The sequence below is a fragment of the Ceratotherium simum genome, chromosome 7 (assembly GCF_057802395.1).
Source record: "Ceratotherium simum simum isolate JZ-2026a chromosome 7, ASM5780239v1, whole genome shotgun sequence".
In the NCBI taxonomy this organism is placed as follows: domain Eukaryota; kingdom Metazoa; phylum Chordata; class Mammalia; order Perissodactyla; family Rhinocerotidae; genus Ceratotherium; species Ceratotherium simum.
This window is the reverse complement of record NC_141906.1, coordinates 58,745,942-58,764,317: the sequence shown is the minus strand read 5'-3', so window position 1 is coordinate 58,764,317 and position 18,376 is coordinate 58,745,942. Positions and strand designations below refer to the sequence as shown.

The 18,376-nt window shown below is 37.5% G+C and overlaps 1 protein-coding gene across 1 annotated transcript in view; it reads left to right on the top strand.

The window, feature by feature from the left end:
- GUCY1A2 (guanylate cyclase 1 soluble subunit alpha 2) overlaps nt 1-18,376 on the top strand; it is a 284,330-nt gene that overhangs the window by 29,398 nt on the left and 236,556 nt on the right. Inside the window, exon 3 of the mRNA XM_004427377.3 lies at nt 7,883-8,004. Coding sequence (XP_004427434.3) covers nt 7,883-8,004 — 122 coding nt within the window. The remainder of the gene's footprint in view (nt 1-7,882; nt 8,005-18,376) is intronic.

The following is an 18,376-nucleotide window of genomic DNA, read 5'->3' as shown; positions in this document are numbered from 1 at the left end:
GTAGTATGGTAAGGCTTATTGGTACCAACTGAGAGCCTTTAAATGGGATTTTTAGACTCCTTCAGTAAAGTTTAATCAAAATCACTACAAGCTTAACACAGTTCAGTGAGGGATACTGGTTTAGCTAGAGTCACGTGCTCCATATTTTTCTTTATTATCTCCCATTTCTTGAAGTGGTTGTGATATGGTGTAAAGTAAGACAACTTGAGGTCAGAAGGTAGGAATCCAAGGCCTCACCAGCACATAGAACTTTAAGTAACTTTATCTCTGTTGTAAAGAGTGATGTTGATGATAATAATAACTAAATCAAGGATTAGATGTCATGATTCAATGAGATCATTTCAATGAAAGTATTTTGTAAACAGAAAGCTCCAAGTGTAGGATATACCTTTGATTGGCTATGGCAGAAAGCAATTGGCAAATACAAAAGCCTAAATTCACTTTCTGATGCAATCTAGCTATTTAAATTAAATTCATTGATATTAGAGGCAATGCATATTTTTAATTCACATTGTTAATATTCTCTAAGTGCTACAATGATTTATCTTTGTAAGATTTTAAGAGCTTTTGAGGAGTCAAGATTCAAACCCTGGTACCTCTTGAAATGCTATGGGGAATCATTTAACATTTATGGCTAATAGTCACTCCCATGGGGATCAAGAATATATTTTTGGCTATTAGGATGTAATGTGATTTTTTTTTTTTTTTTTTACAAAACGTAAGGGAAGAAAACTTAGTGGAAAAATAATCTCAGAACCTAGTATAATGCCATATATTTTAAGTGCTTGATGATTATGTTAATTGTCATTTCAAAGGGAATTGCTTTGAAACTTTGTCATATCAATCCTCAAGAGTGCAGTACTAGGAGAAACATATTATTTAAACTCATGAGATGGTTTTTAGTTTGAGGCCATTAGTGATTTTAAATGGTTTATCCTAACAGAGATAAAGAATGTCAAGTTAATCTCTCCCCACATATTCTAAAATAAAGCTTAATCACTCTCACTGAGTTTGCTCCTTTCAAAGTATGGTATTTGGATTAAATTAGTCAATATACTTAGAACAGTTCCTGGCATGTGGTAACCACTACATACTTATTTTCTCTTATGTTTATTGTAATTATTATTATTAATATTTTTATGACAATACCAGTAATCAAATGCAAATCATTTTCTAGAATTATGAATGCCCTCTGTTTTGAAATCAAATAATAACTGATGAAATAGTCACATCTGTGAACTGAAGTATGTCTTCATGGCAAATTGGAGTGGGAATCTTATGTGATCAAAATAGATAACTAAACTATATTACCATAATCAGCAGAAAATTCTTTTCTCCATTAGTAAGATGGAGTTCTCTTTTATCTAAATTACTGCCTCAACTCTCCTCTTCTCTCCATCTGTGTAGACATAGCCTGTGGGGATTCTTTTTTCATTGTCTAAGTGGTCTTTTCTAGTTCTGTTTATTGCAGACACAGCATAAAGAAAACAAACAGGGAATGCAACTCCAATATAAAGAGATGTCTTGATGTCGGACAGGTTCCAGATAGACCTATTAGCATATTTTCACTTGGGTATTGGCTGACTTCTGAGGACTTGAAGTACCTTTGCTCACTGCCTCTACTTGTACTCATGCTAATGAAGACAAAAAGGGCGAGTTGGCAGCAATAGTGTCACATTTGCCTGTCTTGACTTTGCCTCCCTCCTCCCTCAGTCATAGCTTCCCTGTCCATTCCCTCTTTTGCCTTTTAGACTCCATCTTTCTGCTTTCTATTTCTGCTTTCAATACTGAAAAAGGAGAGCATCTATTATCACTAACACTTGGATTAAAATGTATTCACATGTATGTGTTGTTCCTCTTAAAAAAACACAGTTTAAGGCATTTTATCTCTAACTGTGAAAAGGAATGCGTTTCTTACAGTTCAAGGGATTTCAGGCAATTGAGAATAAGTGCTGGCAAGTATTATTTGCGTATTTCTGGGGAAGAAGGTGTGGCAAAGATGCTTTTCCTAATCCTTGAAATTGGGCTTTGCCTTAAGCTTGTCTTGAGGTAATTCGGCTTTTAGGTGCCTTGGGTTGGGATGAAGAATCAGGATGGATGACAGAGAATATGAGCTAGCCCTTCTCTTCTTAATTTCCTAGTTCAGCCTCCAACCACTAACCTCCTCATCCTCCCTTTCCTCTGCTTTAAAACTCTGCCCTTGGATCTGTGTCTTGTATCAGAGCTCCAGGACTGTATAGTTCTGCTCCTTGATGAATTCTTATATCAGTAGCCCATAGAAACTCTCTGAGGCTTTTTTAGTCTCCAAGACCTAGACTTGATTGCAGGGAGCAGCTGCTCAAAGGATCACACAGATGGAGAATTGGGAGGGAGTAGCTGACGGAGCTTCTTTGCTAGGGAGTAAGACAGCCTCTCTGTACCTCAGCTACTTTATTTTTTTAATTAATTATTTATTTTTTTTGAGAAAGATTAGCCCTGAGCTAACATCTGTTGCCAATCCTCCTCTCTTTTGCTAAGGAAGATCGGCCCTGAGCCAACATCCGTGCCCATCCTCCTTTACTCTATATGGGACGCTGCCATAGCATGGCTTGACAAGTGGTGCGTAGGTCTGTGCCCAGGGTCTGAACCCTCGAACCCAACCGCTATGCCACTACACAGGCTCCTTAACTACTTTATTTTTAAACATTTATTCTCTTCTTTAACTTAGCCATTCACTTGTTCATTTATTTATTCATAGAGATCATTTAAGTTGGGAAAGTGAGTGCTAAAATAATTTATTCATGCAATGTGATAAATCTTTTCTTCATCTGCACTGTCACCATTGTCTCTCACCTAGAGATTCCGATCTAGTTTTCTGGCTTCTCCTCTTGTCCCTCAACCTTATATTTTCATGACAGCAAAATGATTAAAAATTAGATCATGCCACTTTCTTACTTTAAACCGATGGTTCTCAAATGTTAATATGCATCAAAATCACCTGGCAGGCTTCTTAAAACACAGATTTCTGGGCCCTACACCCACAGTTTCTGATCAGCTTTGGCTGGGTGGGGCTCAAGAATTGGCATTTCTAACAAGTTCCCAGATAATACTGGTGCTACTGGCCCAGGAATCACACTTTAAAATCCCTGCTTTGAACCGTATAATGACTTATTGGGATAGAATAAAATTTGAATCTTCCTGTGATCTGGCCTCCACTTACCTCTCTGATTTCATCCTCTTCCACTCTCCCTTTCCCTCCCCTGCAGCCACTCCAGCCACCTGGTGGTTTCTCAACTGTACCAAGCTTGCTTGGCCTCCAGGCCTTTCCACATCCTGTTCCATTTTTCTGGAATGCTCTGTCCCGAGATGTTCACATGGATTATTCTTTTTATACATTTAAGTGTCTCTTTAAATGTCCTAGCTTCAGAAAGGCCCACCTGCTCTGACCACCCAATCTAAAGTAGCCCTCCATCCCTTACCTTAATCTCCAACCCCAATCATTTTTTTTTTTTTTTGAGGAAGATTAGCCCTGGGCTAACATCTGTTGCCAGTCCTCCTCTTTTTTGCTGAGGAAGATTGGCCCTGGGCTAACATCTGTGCCCATCTTCCACTGCTTTATATGGGACACCACCACAGCATGGCGTGATAAGTGGTGCGTAGGTCCGCGCCCGGGATCCAAACCTGCGAACCCCGGGCCACTGAAGTGGAGCGTACAAACTTAACTGCTATGCCACTGGGCAGGCCCCCCAATCATTTTTTATTATGTTACTCTTTATTATTTTTTTTCATAGTGCTTATCATTAGCTTATATTGTTTTGTTTATTTTATCTTTTGGTTATTTATCGTGTTTACTTCTATATTCCTGTGCCTTTATAAATCTTGGTACATAGGAGGGACTAATAATTTTTTTTTGGAGAGGTAAGTGTGAATAAATGAATAAATTGCACCCTAGAGGTATGTACACAGAGGTAAGTACATAGTGGATAAAAGAATAAGTTGTGCTTGGGAAGGGAGTCTAAAATAAGGGGTTGAAATAATCTCCAGGGTCCATTTTGGTTCTAAAATCTATAGTTCTAGTATCCAGGACCCTTTTGTTTATAGCATAAATTATACTGATTTATTTGCATAGTTTCCATTTATGCTAAATGTCCTGCTGCTGTGTGTCAGATTGACTTTGGTAAATTTAGATTACTATAGAAACTCTACACAAGTATGCTTACTTGGATTGCTTCCTGTTCGTGTAGCTCAGTCTTCTTCACTCAACATAAAATGAAAAAAGGGGCATTGAGTGTACATCTTTATGTTATGTTATCTCTCTTTGACTCCAGCTTCTGGAGAATGGACTAGCTTTCTGGGCTGTGTGGGGTGGAAAGAATAGTGAGAAGCAAAAGGGGTAAGTCGGAGGCAGGGAGGGTTCACCTTAGGAATTAAAAGGAACTCAGGACTGAGGAAAATCTGGTTGGCATTTTTTCTTATGTCCTTCTTGCTCTTATCTTGTGCCCTTCCTTTTCTCTGTGCATCTGTGTTGTGTAATGCAGAGCAGGGAACTGAGAAAATGTGCTTTGGAAGTAGACATATCAGATTTACTAGACTTAAAGTCAGATTCTGCCTTTGAATGATCTTGGCAGATCTTGACCCTCAGTTTTCTCATTTTTAAAGTGAGAATACTAGCGGGTTGGGGTGAAGTTTCAATGAAATATTAATGATAATAATGTGTTAAGTCATAGAATCATATAAAGTAGTTAGTACAGTGCCTGGTATCCAAAGATAATCAACAGATTCGTTGGATTATTATTACCACTATTAGTATCTGACTCTATTGCATGTCAATTTTTGCTGATTGTCTTTCTCTTTGTCCTCCTGCTGTATCCTTTCCCTGTCCTCTTTGAGCCTTTACAAGTTTGGAATCAATTGTTTAGCATCAGGAGCTAAACATGCCCAGTTCATGTTCCAGCTACAGCTTTCTTCTTACAGAGACTTTGGATTTTTTTAAATCTACATTTCTGCCTCTAGAGTGCCTAAGCCAACTGCTCTTACTCATGTTTACACTACCTGACTACTACCGGTCTATAGCTCACAAAAATGGATTCCTACGGCCATGCCGACAAAGCAGAGATTTCTTTAAAACTGTGATTGGAAAACACATGATAATCTTTCTGAGATATAATGTTCATTCATTATATATTTTATAAAGAAACATGTACTCAGAATCATGCCATTCATTTTATACTTTTTGCCAGAATAAGCATTGTTCTGCTAATATCATGGGTAGGACTGCTGCCAACCTCATATTAGTCTGACACACCATTTCCTGTAGTCATCTAAAATTAAATTCTATTACTCCAGTTATCGCTGTGGGCCCTATGTTTGTTTTATACAGCCAACCTTCTGTTCTCTTTTTATTTTGACAATTGAATAGGGATTAAGCTAGAATAATTTCAATAGAACATTAGAAGTAAAATTAGGAGTAGCTGAACCCTGATTATTTTAGGAAACAAACTTCAATGATATTACTTATGCTTTCGTGGTCAGACTTTGTGACTATAAATTATTTTATCTAAAAAGTGATCTAGCTTCACTTTCATATATTTATGTAGAATAACTATCTATCTTATTGAATAAAAACAAGTGAGACAAAAGCTAATATCTATTGATTACTTCCCATGTCTGAGGCAATACACTGGACACTTTACATCTGTTATTTTATTTAATCTTAACCATCTATTTCATAGGATCATTGTATTAAGCTCATTTTACAGACGAGGAAATTGAGGCTGAGAGAAAAAAATATTTTATCCAAGGTCACTCTGATTAAAATGATGGAGCTTGATTTAAAAATAACCCTGTATTTGTCTGTGTTTAACAACTATGCTCCCCGTTCCACCTTTTATTAGTGATTCCTGCATTCTAGAAACTGTAGTTAAGTATTTTGCCTTATTGGTTTGTTGGAGTCTGGTCTCAGTGAGGTGTACAAACATGAAACCATTTTATTTTTTCTCCCCAATCATTTCAAACATGCTCGGATGAGTCCCCTTTGATAACAGGCTGGGTAGATTGCTGTGTCTCCAAATACTTGCAGGGAGTGTAAAGTCCATTCCAGACCAATTCAGATCTTCAATCTCACATCCAATCTCAGTCTTGTATGCCTTTCTGCCCGGGTCAGGCCTTGGCCTGAGGAACTTGGAATGCATTGTAGACAGGGTGTGATGTGGTTTTTCATTCCTCTGCTCCAGGCCACTCCTTTCTGAGACTCTTTCTCTTCTGATGTATTTATCAGGCAGGAATAAAATGAAGAATGACAGAAGCCTTTTGTAATTCACTGTTGGTTCTAACAGTCTCTTGGCTGTGAGGCCCTCAGTGAGGCGATGTATGGGCTCTGCCTTGATGGCTTCAGATGCGACCACTCCTGGCCCTGAGGATTGCACTCCACAGTCTTGCTAGTGGGATCCTTGCCCCTGGCTGGCAGTCCCTAGACTGGGAAGCAGTAGGATGGGACAACCCAAGCTTGCCTCTCTTTAGGGGTATCTCCCTAACCCCTGGGTAACTCATATTTTTTGCCATGCCAACTGGTGGGGCTGTAGGCCGTTCCCAATTGGCTCTATTTCTTTCCCTGTTAATAATTCTCTCTGAAACCTTCTTCCTCTACTCAATCAGGCACAGAGGGATGATCAGAAATTCCACTACCTCAGCAGATGTTCACCGAGGAATGAGATATCCAACTCCCAGTCTCTGTCAGGGGTAGACCCCTCTCTCACCAATGGGGCTTCTGCAGGGAACACTCCTCTTCTCTCCTTTTCTTGTAGGGGAGGGAATAAAGAACAGCAGCATTCTCTTTCTAGGCCAGTTACTCACTCTTCTGAGGATTTCCTTTTGAATTTTTTCTATTCCTTTGCTTCTGTAGACTGGTGGTGGGTGACAGTGGCAGTAACTATTTAGTCACTTCTTAAGTTCTGAAGGAGATGTCTGGTCTTCCTGGCTACTCTTTTGGAACGTGGGAGCATTTGGCCTCTATTGTCTTCAACTTTGGTGCCTTAGCTCTAACTCAGAGGCAACTGGAAAAGTTCCAGTCAGTATCTCCTTACACAGACATTTTGTCCTTTGGTCCTCACAAGGACTCTAGGAGGTATCTCCATTCTATGAAGGAGGAAAGTTAAACTAACAGAGATTAGGTTACTTGCCCAAAGTCTCACAGATAAAAAATAGTAAGACCATGATTCAAATTCTGTCAGACTCTAAATGCTGTAATGGCTTATTTGTTATCCATACACCATACTGCTGTCTTCTTCACTGTCTGTGATAGAGGTTAAGAGGTGTTTACTTTCAACACAGTTGAGGGCCAGTGCACCAAATTAGTACTGTTAATTATTCTTTTTCTTGGCATCTTCTTTATAGAAACAGATGACCAGCAGTGATGAAGCGCTCAGATAAGGAAACATTAGCTATACAAAGCTAATATATTTTCTGGTTCTCCTCGTTTATTTTTTTCACACATAGACAGCTTATTAATGATTGCCTCCAGTTCCAGGTCCACACTGCTAATGCTGATGTTCATAATGGGTTATTCCAGAAATTACATCTTAAAACTTCCGTTGTTTGAAAATGTTACGCCAAGAGCAGAGAGTACTTAATGAAGGAAATCATACGGTACATTGTGTGTGGTGATGGGTTGTAATTAGTATTTTGGTGGTGAACATGATGTAGTCCATGCAGAAATAGAAGTACAATGATGTACACCTGAAATTTTTACAATGTTATAAACCAATGTTACTGCAATAAACAAAAAATTAAAATTAAAAAAAAAAAAAAAGAGCAGAGAGTACGTGTGCTTGTGCGTTATGTATATGAGTGCATTTGTAGATGCTTTCAAAAATTTCTCCGTATGCTAATTTTGTTTTCTTCTTAGTTATAGAGATGCAGAAAAGAATTTCCACAATATCTCTAACAGATGCTCCTATGCAGACCGTCCCAACAAAGAGGAAATTGAAGATGTCTCAGGAATTCTTCAATGTACTGCTAACATACTAGGTATACTAACTATATATTTATACGATTGAGAGAGAATGAATGAGGGCAAGATGGGAAAGTAAAGGTGTAAACGTTTCATTTTCTACTAAACAGAGGTTTGGAGGCTATTGCAAATTGAGACCAAGATCTTGTCTTCAAGTGATTTAATTTCAACATTCCTGAAGATGTTTGAGTGGAAATTACATGCATGCCATTTACTTGGATATTGAAAAACACTATAATAAAAATACTTACATTCCAGGGAAACTTTTCTAAATATTCATGTATTAGTATTATTAGCCTCCTATAATCCATGTTTTTCTGGCTTTTGCCCTGGGCTAAAATTGGGGATTGCCCTCTCCTCTCAAAGTTCATACTCTATTTCTATTATTATTATTACTCTGTTATTTCTGGGAGGCCCTAGCTGGGCTGGAGGTGGCTCACATGTACTCTAGGGGACTCTACAACACAGGGGCAGTGAGGCAGGTCATCTACTGAGGTCTTGGTGCTCTACTTGGAGGGGGTGTCCACCTTGAAAATACTAGTATTTATGACAGAGGGGCTGGTAAGCACAAGGTGACACTGTTGGCTCAGCACAGCTTAGTTGCCTTTCAAAGTTGCCATGAGATGCAGATTAAGTAGAGAGTGAAAGGAGCAGCAGGCACTCTGCTGCCTGATGATATTAGGGAAAGAGTAGTTTTAAGTTAGGTACTTATAATTGAGAAAGTGACTGTATAACAAGGTTTGGATTTCCATAAATATTAAATTGTTCTAGAAAAGAGATATTAGGGCTGATTTTTTTCCCTCTAAGTAGTGATGGGTTGTGCTGAAAATGTAGAAAGCACAATCTTGTAAAATTTAAACTTCTGAAGGATGAAACTAAATGCCTGCCACCTGTTGACCTTATGCTGGTACAGATCCAACAGGTGATTATGTGCCTAAGAGGTGGCCGTTTTCTTTTAAATACTGTCTTTTCATAACTCTTGGAATATAGACTGTCAGAGGACAAAGATAACAGCTTTACTGATCGTATTTAATGAAAGCTTTGTTTTTAACAAGTTACTGAGCTATAATTCATCTTTGCTTGCTTAGATTTCATTTTTTAAATTACATTTAAATTCTGTGCAATCACTTATGAGAATGCAAGAGCTGATTAACTTACTGGACAGAAAAATACCATACAAGAAATGAAAACTTTTTTGGAGTGGCGGGGGTTGGCGGGGGGAGGTTGGCAAGGAGAAATAGAGTTTCGACCAAGTTAAGAGAAATTCTGATGCCTGGAAACCTTCTCTGCGAATGCCAGAGGGCAATTTTCCAACACTATGATTTATATTTATCACTTTTGGGGAGTGTGATTAGAATATTGGGATTGGGGAATACATATTTCTCTCACCTTCTTAACCTGTTACAGGGTTGTGGTAGAGACTAGAAATGTGTTTGTTCACTCGTCTTTGTGTTATTTATACTTCACGTATTATCAAAAAAGACTACAAGTCATAGGTCAGAAAACATGATTGGAGTAGCAAATTTTTCTCCTTTCAAAATGGCCATCTCTATTGACTTAGTATAAACTCTGGATTGTTTGATCATTTACTAGCTCTCCAGGTTGAGGTTTGAGTTTAGCGGTTGGCATGGAATAGAAAGGGACTTGAAGAGAGGGAGAAAGCTTGTTGCAGAAGACCAGTTATGCGTCTGTCGTGCATTTGTTCTGTCGCCTTCTCCCTAGGACTCCCTGGAAACACACACACGTTACAGTCCCTCTAGTAATGGGAGAGAACTATTTCTAGATATCAACATTTTTACCATTTATTTCTCTTTCGTTGGCTTAGAAACCAGTTGTTGCTATTTTCTGTCTCATCATTTACAAATTAGGGATATTAAGTACAGACTGCTCCTTATCATCTGGTTGCCTCCTTTTGGGACTCTGGCAGTCTCTGTGATAATGCAGTACAGTACTCTAAAGAGGCTTTTAATCTCTGGGAAAAGGCTATACAAAGATAGTTGTGAATGATGCCCTCCCTGCTGGAGGCTTTCAGTGTTAAACTGACTGCTTTATTTGGTACATGTCTTTTGCATACCAAAATGGTCTTATAATTTTACTTGTCTGAAAAATGTAAACCTTTCTAGCCATAATCTGCGAAGCCCATTTTTAGCTGCAATTAAGTAGTAAAAATGTGTTTAAACTCTTGTTAGATGCAGCATTGAATATTTTCTTGGAAATTACAGTTGAATGGTATGATGAAGCATCTATGATAAAGCATTAAAGGGTCTAAACTGTGTTTGTTGCTAAGTGTTGCTGCCTGATCCTATGGATTGGACTTAGCTAATGTTGAGGGGAGGGAGGCAGAGAATGGGTAGGGAGAATTAAGGGAGAAGGATGATAAATTGCACATCTCTCTTTGCCATAGTACAATTTAAGATAAACGAGTGTTATGATTATTTCAGTTTTAACAAGTTTTAATACTGTGAAGGGGTGTAGATGTTTCAGTTGTAGAGCATCAAGAGCTGTAATATGGGGGAGATGGTGCAGAAAAGAGACATTCCACAGTAGGACAGGAATCAGATAGAAATGAGAGCTCTAGGTAATTGATTTACTGATGAATTATAGCAAACTACGGTTTGCTGTTTTAATAAGCATTAGTTATTTGCCAAGTATTAACAAAGCATAGTTTTATACTGCTTTTGCTAAGTGCATTTTCTCTCAAAATAATCAGGAAGAACATGAATTGTGAAAGAATACTCATTAAAGTTTTCTCTGTTTTAAAGGTCTCCTGCTAGAGTGGGGCTTTATCTTCTCCAAAGTTTAGCACATTTAAAGTCAGAATCAGAGTAATGTTGTCGTGGGATTATTTGTTGGGAAAGTGCTAGTGAGAAGGGTGGAGGAAATGACCTTTGGGGCTTATACCTCACAATTTTTTCCTAGTATCAGGGACTCTGAAATGCTATGAAACCAGAGCTCTCTATAAAGTGCTGCAGATTCCAGAATGATTAGCTGGTACAGAGCTTTTTGTTGTTGTTTTTTTTTTTGTAAGTAATAATTTGTTCCTTATATGTTAATGTGCATGTACATTTTGATTTTATTGTGATTTGGAATGTGCATTTAGCAGCCTTTTAATTGGCAATAAAACTGAAGAATTATTTAGCCTTACTTATGGTTGTGATTACCTTGGGGGTTTTCTCAGAATAACTCTAAATCATATAATTGTCCAGTGAATTGAAATATGTCTAACATATTTAGCATCTTGGAGAACTAGTTGGTGCAATAACCGCTTACCATTTTTATTGATGAATTAAGATTAGCAATGAATAAATTCTGCCAATATAGTTCTTGTTACTGTAACTTGGTAACTGATATGTTTTCTCTTTTATTAAAAGTAAATATTTAAAGTATTTTAACAAGATGAAGGAGTTAAGATGGCTGGGGAGGAACTGAATTAATAATGATATTATAATGTAGTGGTTTAGAGCTAAGACTAGAGCCAGACTTGGGTTGAAATGTGGCTTGGCTACTTCTTAGCTGTACGAACTGGAATGAGTTACTTAATCTGTCCATACTTCATATTTCTCATTTGTAAAACGGAGATAACGTAATTCTATACCTCCTGGAGTTGTTAGGAAGATTAAATAAGTTAATTTATATAAAGTACTTAGAATCGCCTGATATATAACAAATGCTAAAGTGTTTGCTCCTATTATTGAATATTCACAAAATAATGTTTGCATCAGACCTGGGAGGTCAATATTGCTTACATTTTTGGGTGAGGAAACATACTTTGAGACGTTAACTTGTAAACTTCTTTTGTCAGCAATGACAAGCCACAAAAGCAGGATTTAAACTCATGTCAGTCTGATTCTGAACCCCGTGTTCTTTCCACTGCTTCATGCTGCCTGCCAGTCATTGGACTGGGATTGACTTTACCTCACCTTTCTAATGCTAATTACACGAGGCTTTCTAGTTCTCTGAGAACTGTCAATTATGAGAATTGTCATGATATTTACTGAGTTCATTACTATTTCAAAACGTACTTGGGATACTTGCTTGTATGTGACAAGTAGTATCAAAACTGTTTGACTATTTCTCATTGGTATTGAGGAGAGTGCAGTTTCATTGTAATTTGGATCATTTTCAGTTTAGAAACAGTATGGTTTTCTTTAGATTTCAGAATTTTAATTTGCGTTGTTGCAATATTAGCATTGTCACAACAAAAATATTGCAAGGTATAAGAATTCAAATTTTAATTTGTATTGTTGACAGTGCAAATTAAGGGCGATTCTGTTGCCATCATGACACACATGGTTTCATAGTAATGCTGTAGTAAATGCTATACCTGTTCCATTGGCTGCAAGATTTTAAGCTGATCTTAGTAGGTAGGTGGCTTCACTTAATATGTTAGATATCATTGGTCTGGCACAAAGCTAACAAAAGGCTGTATTTCTGATGCCATAGACTTTTTTTTAGTGGATAAGTTTAGGAATATTGGCACAGTATCTCATTTAACAATTCCTAACAGAGACCTTGAGTAGTGGTTCTATGTAAATTAGAAAGAACTTCTGTTTTCTGCTCTCTGCTTGCATACTTTCCCAGAAACAATTAGATGTAGTGGGTAGGCCTGAAAAGGAATGAGACCACTGAGTGTGGACACTGCCTCAAATATGTATAAAATAAACACTTTCATAAAAACTGATGCTTAAATTATGCAGATCAGTTTTAGAAGATAGAAGTATATTGAACAGAAATGTGGAGTGCTTTCTCTCCTCCCGTAGATATTCTTTTTCTCTTAAGAGCATTTTCTTCTAAATCTTATGAAAGGCCTTTTCCCATTTATCCTGCTAAATTTCTCCACACTTAGCTACTCTTCCTTACTAGAAAAACATAGCAGTCATTTTTATTCCTTTTGTTTGGTCTTCTTAGTTTATCTCTAATGCATTGTTTCCCTATGCAAATTTCTGCTCTGCACCTCTTCTTTGTGTGGGAGGGCAACCTCTCACATCCTAAATTCTTCAGACTGTCTGTTGTTCTCTTTTCTGCATTGTTCAATGGGTAGGTTTTTACTTTTCTTTTCTCTTTAAGTTTTTTTTTTTTTTTTTTTGTGAGGTGATCAGCCCTGTGCTAACATCTGCCAATCCTCCTCTTTTTTTGCTGAGGAAGACTGGCCCTGGGCTAACATCCGCGCCCATCTTCCTCCACTTTATATGGGACGCCGCCACAGCATGGCTTGCCAAGCAGTGTGTCGGTGTGCGCCCGGGATCCTAACCACCGAACTCCGGGCCGCCACAGCGGAGCGCGCACACTTAACCGCTTGTACCAATGGGCCGGCCCCCCTTTAAGTTTTTTTAAAGTAAACTTTTAATTTTGGTATAGTTTTAGATTCATAGTAAAGTTGTGAAGATAGTGCACAAAGTTCTCATATACTCCACACCAATTTCCCCTGTTATTGACATCTTACATTAATATGGTACTTTGTTCTCAATTAATGAACCAATATTGATACATTATTATTAACTAAATCTCATGCTTTGTTCAGATATCCTTAGTTTTACCTGTTCTTTTTCTGTTCCAGGATCCCACTCAAGATCCCACATTTCATTTGGTTGTCATGTCTCCTTAAATTACTCTTAGCTGTGACAGTTTCTCAGACTTTCTTTGTTTTTGATGACCTTAACAGTTTTGAAGAGTACTGGTCAAGTCTTTCAGTTGTCTGCTGTCTACTTAGACATATGCCCATCATTGTGTGTGTGTGTGTGTGTGCACGCGCTTGTGCGTGTGTTTTGGGCACTTCCTTACTTTCTAGTACTACAAGATGCTCCAGACTCATCTTGTCTATTTTCTGCCCCAGTCCCAGAATCAGCCATTTCTCCAAGGAGTCCTGGTTCCTTTTATTGGAGAATGGTGTTAGAAACCAAGATCTGGGCATGACGTGTACTTATTGCTATTGGGTGTTGTTGCTTCTAGGCCCTCTCTGCTGACAGAGAAAGAAAATATATATGTTTATACTAACTCATATATTTACGCCTATCTATAAATATTTTTATATGTGTCCATCTGTCTCTGTATTATGTCAAATATGAGTTCATACTGATGTGTCCAACGCTAATCCATTACAATATGGATCATTCTAACCTTTTCTCCTTGCTTGTCTGTAACCTCCTACTCCAACGGTGAGAAACTTGGCTTTCTTTAGCCTTCCATTTACTTAATTGTTCAATTCCAGTGTACATGCATAATTCTTTCAGAATTATTAACACATACTCCCATGGGAATCAATTTTATCAACTAGAGTACAGTGCTTATGTGCACTTTCGGAGTATGGAGCTATGTATGAAGTTTTACAGGTTCTACTCATTTCTAAGTTGCTTAGGTCAGCACCTTTCTACCCCACCACCTTTAGTGAGGTTTTTTTTCATACATTTGTAATACAGTTATATTCTTTTATTATATTCTTCATTTCATCTTGGGATCTTTTAACCTCCTAAATATACACATTGTAAAATATATATTTTTTCAAAATTTGCATACATTAAGGTTCACTTTTTGTACTGTAAAATTCTATGGGTATTAATAAATGTATAGTGTCATGTATCCTCCATTACAGTGCCCTACAGAATACTTTCATTGCTCTCTAAATACCCTGTGCTTCAACCCCCACCCCCCAATCCCTGAGAAGTACTGATCTGTTTGCCATTCTATAGTTTTGCCTTTTCCAGAATGTCATGTAAATGTGCATTTAAGATTAATACATATCTTTGTGTGGCTTGATGGCTCATTCTCTTCTTTTTTTCTGAATAGTATTCCATTGTATGGATGTACCACAGTTTGCTTTTCTATTCACCTACTGAAAGACATCTTGGTTGCTTCCATTTTTGGCAATTATGAATAAACCTGCTATAAACATTTGCTTTAAGGTTTTTATGTAGATGTAAGTTTTCAGATCACTTAGGTAAATACAGGAGTGTGATTGCTGGACTTTGTTTAGCTTTATAAGAAACTATCAAAGTGTCTTCCAAAGTGGCTATCCCTTTTAATTTGCTCCTTATCCTCTCCAGAAACTGGTATTGTCAGTTGTTTGGATTTTAGTCATTTTAATAGATGTGCCTTTTCCCTTGAAGGTTTCTTTTTTTTTATTTTTTTGGTGAGGAAAATTAGCCCTGAGCTAACATCTGCTGCCAATCCTCCTCATTTTGCTGAGGAAGATTGGCCCTGGGCTAACATCTGTGCCCATCTTCCTCTACTTTATATGGGATGCCGCCACAGCATGGCTTGATGAGCGGTGCGTCGGTCTGTGCATGGGATCCGAACCCCAGAACCCCGGGCCGCTGAAGCTGAGCACGTGAACTGCTGGCCACCGGGCTGGCCCTTCCCTTGAAGTTTTAATAAAGAAAAACAGCACCTGCTATCTCCTTACAATTTCAACATACATAAAATATAATTAAGGATTTTGTTTTCCTATTTTGTCGTTCTGTGTGCTTTTCCAAGATTTTATGATTGAATTTAGAAACCTGCTTAAAAAATTCTTAGTCATAGCAGAAATTGTCCATGGTACTAATAGGTAGAATCTTTCTCTTTGATTTTCTAAAAATAAGTCCCTGAAATGGTGTTAGCCTGTGTTACACAGTGGGAAATGAAATCTTTTAGGAATTTGGTTGCAACTTTGAAGTGATGTGACTTGTAATCCTATTTATTGAAGATGTTCAAAATATTAGATGCTCACAAGCAGTCTTTGTTAACATCCTTTTGCACCCCTAGTCCCCAACTTGCCGTAGTTTGAATTCCTTTTGACACTATCAGTAGCTGCTGAGTCAAACTCACTTAACTAAACTCCTATTACTCAGTTCATTCTCATAAGCAGGTTTCTCAAGTCTCTTAAAAAATCTCCTACTGCTCTTTTCTCAGGAGATAGTATCACTTCCATTTAAGATCTGTAAAATTCTTAACATGGGAAAATAATTATCTCTGGGTCACACCATGAGTTTATGGGAAAGGCAGGAATACTGTGAGGCTCTGATGTAAGTCTGCTGCATTACTTATTGACCCCTCAATTGCTTCTATTAAAAAAGAGTAATGGTTAGTTTTATTTTTGAGTTAGAAAGTTTATTCTTTCCTTACTATGTGAGAAAGATGATTGTGGGCCCATGTCATTTCATTTCATATGTCAAACTCATACCTCATTTTTGTTGCGAACTCATGAAGCGAATTCATAATGATTTGGCACAGTTGCTTTTGTAATTTAAATAATATTTTTTTTGTCTTTACTCCTTTTGAATCTTTTAGCTCAAATGAACACACCATCTCCCCTACTTCCCCCATTTTTTCCTTTTTATTTGATGATGTTTATTCATTAAATTAATCATTTCTTACCTATGGGTCTAATTTTTTTTGGTCTATTATGTTATTTCTGTGTTTTTATTGCTATTTGCTGCATAACTCTAACTTTGACTCAACTTTGACATAAATTTTAATAATATGTTATTTAATTATCCTGAAAATTTTAAGTAAGATTAGAGTAAAGTTCAAACATCCTAGGTTCTATGCTAGATGAATTGTCATTCTTATTAGCCTTGAGTTCAGATCTTCAGTCAATTTTAAGTGTTTTTGACAGCATATCTATCACAGGTTTTTAAATTAATTTGTTGAGTAGAATTTTATGACTCACAATAAAGATGTTACTCAAATTAAGTCTTTTTATATATGGTAAATTCTCTTCATTATCTCACTGTCTATTTTTCGTAAGCAAAAATATTAATCTTTGATTTCTTTTTCATGAGCCTACTCAGTTAAAGATTCCCATGTGTTTTATTTTCCATGTGGGGAGCTATGGACGATTATGTATTGTGGATGATTTTTATAGGTGTTTTGGAGTTCTCTTTCTCTATTTCTGTTACCCATAATGGTAGGTAGTTATGGTGAGATGAGATTCATTTCAAAATGTAGTATTTCAAATCCATTTCAAGTGTAATATGATGGAACCCAAACTTCCACTTCCTGGCCTATCATGCTTTTTCCCTATATTTCCACCAAGTCTGGCCTTAACCTTAGAATGAGAAATGGTAATTTCCATGTGCAGAGAAAGAAGATGTAGATTTGGAAATACCAGTCAGAATTTTCTCCTGTGATATAAATGAATTTTTTTTTAATCTTTGTGGGCAGCTTGTACACTATTATCTACCACTGTTATGGTCCAGACTCAGTTGGGGTAGATTGTTGGGAGACAGAGAATGGTTGGGGATGTGAAGGATTGGGCTTCACTTTCCATGTGAAAAAGAGGAGTCAGAAGAACTAGCTGTGGGTCTCCACAGAAGAGATGAATCATTGATGGTATGAGAGAGAACATCATATGAAGTAAGGGAAGTGCTGGTGACAGATATGAAAAGGAACCAATGGAGCACATATAGGAGTCAGTTGAAGTAAAAACAGATGTGATTTTCATAAGCAAGGATGCTGAAGTAATCCTGACTCATACCTACTGGTCAGGATTGAACATTTTCCAGAGCTAGATGAGGGAAAAAAGAGGATAAGCAGACTCTGAAAATACCTATTTTTATTTTAACATTTATGAATTCATGCTTTTGCCCTTCCTAGGGAGATATGATTTGTGTTATTGATTTGAATCCTAATCCCAGAAGTAATTATCTCTTCTCCAGACTCTAGAACAGTGGATTCACTAGTGATTTTATGGTAGGATCATCTGGAGACATCAAAAAAAAAGGAGGCCTGTAGTCACTATACCCAAATAGTCTGATTCATCATATCTAGGATGGGGACCAGGAATTTGTATTTTTAAAAATAAGCTCCCCAGATAGTTCTGGTGTGCAGCCATGACTTTATACCTTAATTCCAAGGCTAACCCTGCTCTTGTGCAATTATGCTTAAGAAGCTTTAGTTTAATTCTTAGGGAATTTGGTACCAAGTTACACTTAGGGCTACTTGAGTTTCTGGAATCTGGGTTTCTCTTTCTGTCTTATTTCTGAGAGTGGGTTGCTGCCCTGTACTCCACTCAGTTCTTTTCACTTATTCCATTTTTCTTTTCGACATTTAGTTCTGCTTCTGAACCCTAAACAGGAACTGGGGCCCTGCTTCCGTTTACTGCTGTTTGTCTTCAGGATACGGGCTTAATGCCTCCTGCTAGACGCTCTGTGCTCTATTTGTGCCTTTTTTTTTTTCTGCCTTCATCTTTTTGCCAAATCTTGATACTGAGGACTGCTGGCTCATCCTGCCACCATCTACACCACACATTTATGATGTCATGTTTTTTCTGATTTTCTCCTGTCTCTGCATAAGTGGGCATATCTGGTTCTGGGTCATCAGTCTGTCCGTTTCTCCATCCTACGTCACTAACTTTGCACAGACATGTGGTAAGTTGCTGTTCAACCAACGTCAGAAATAGTAGGTCGCACG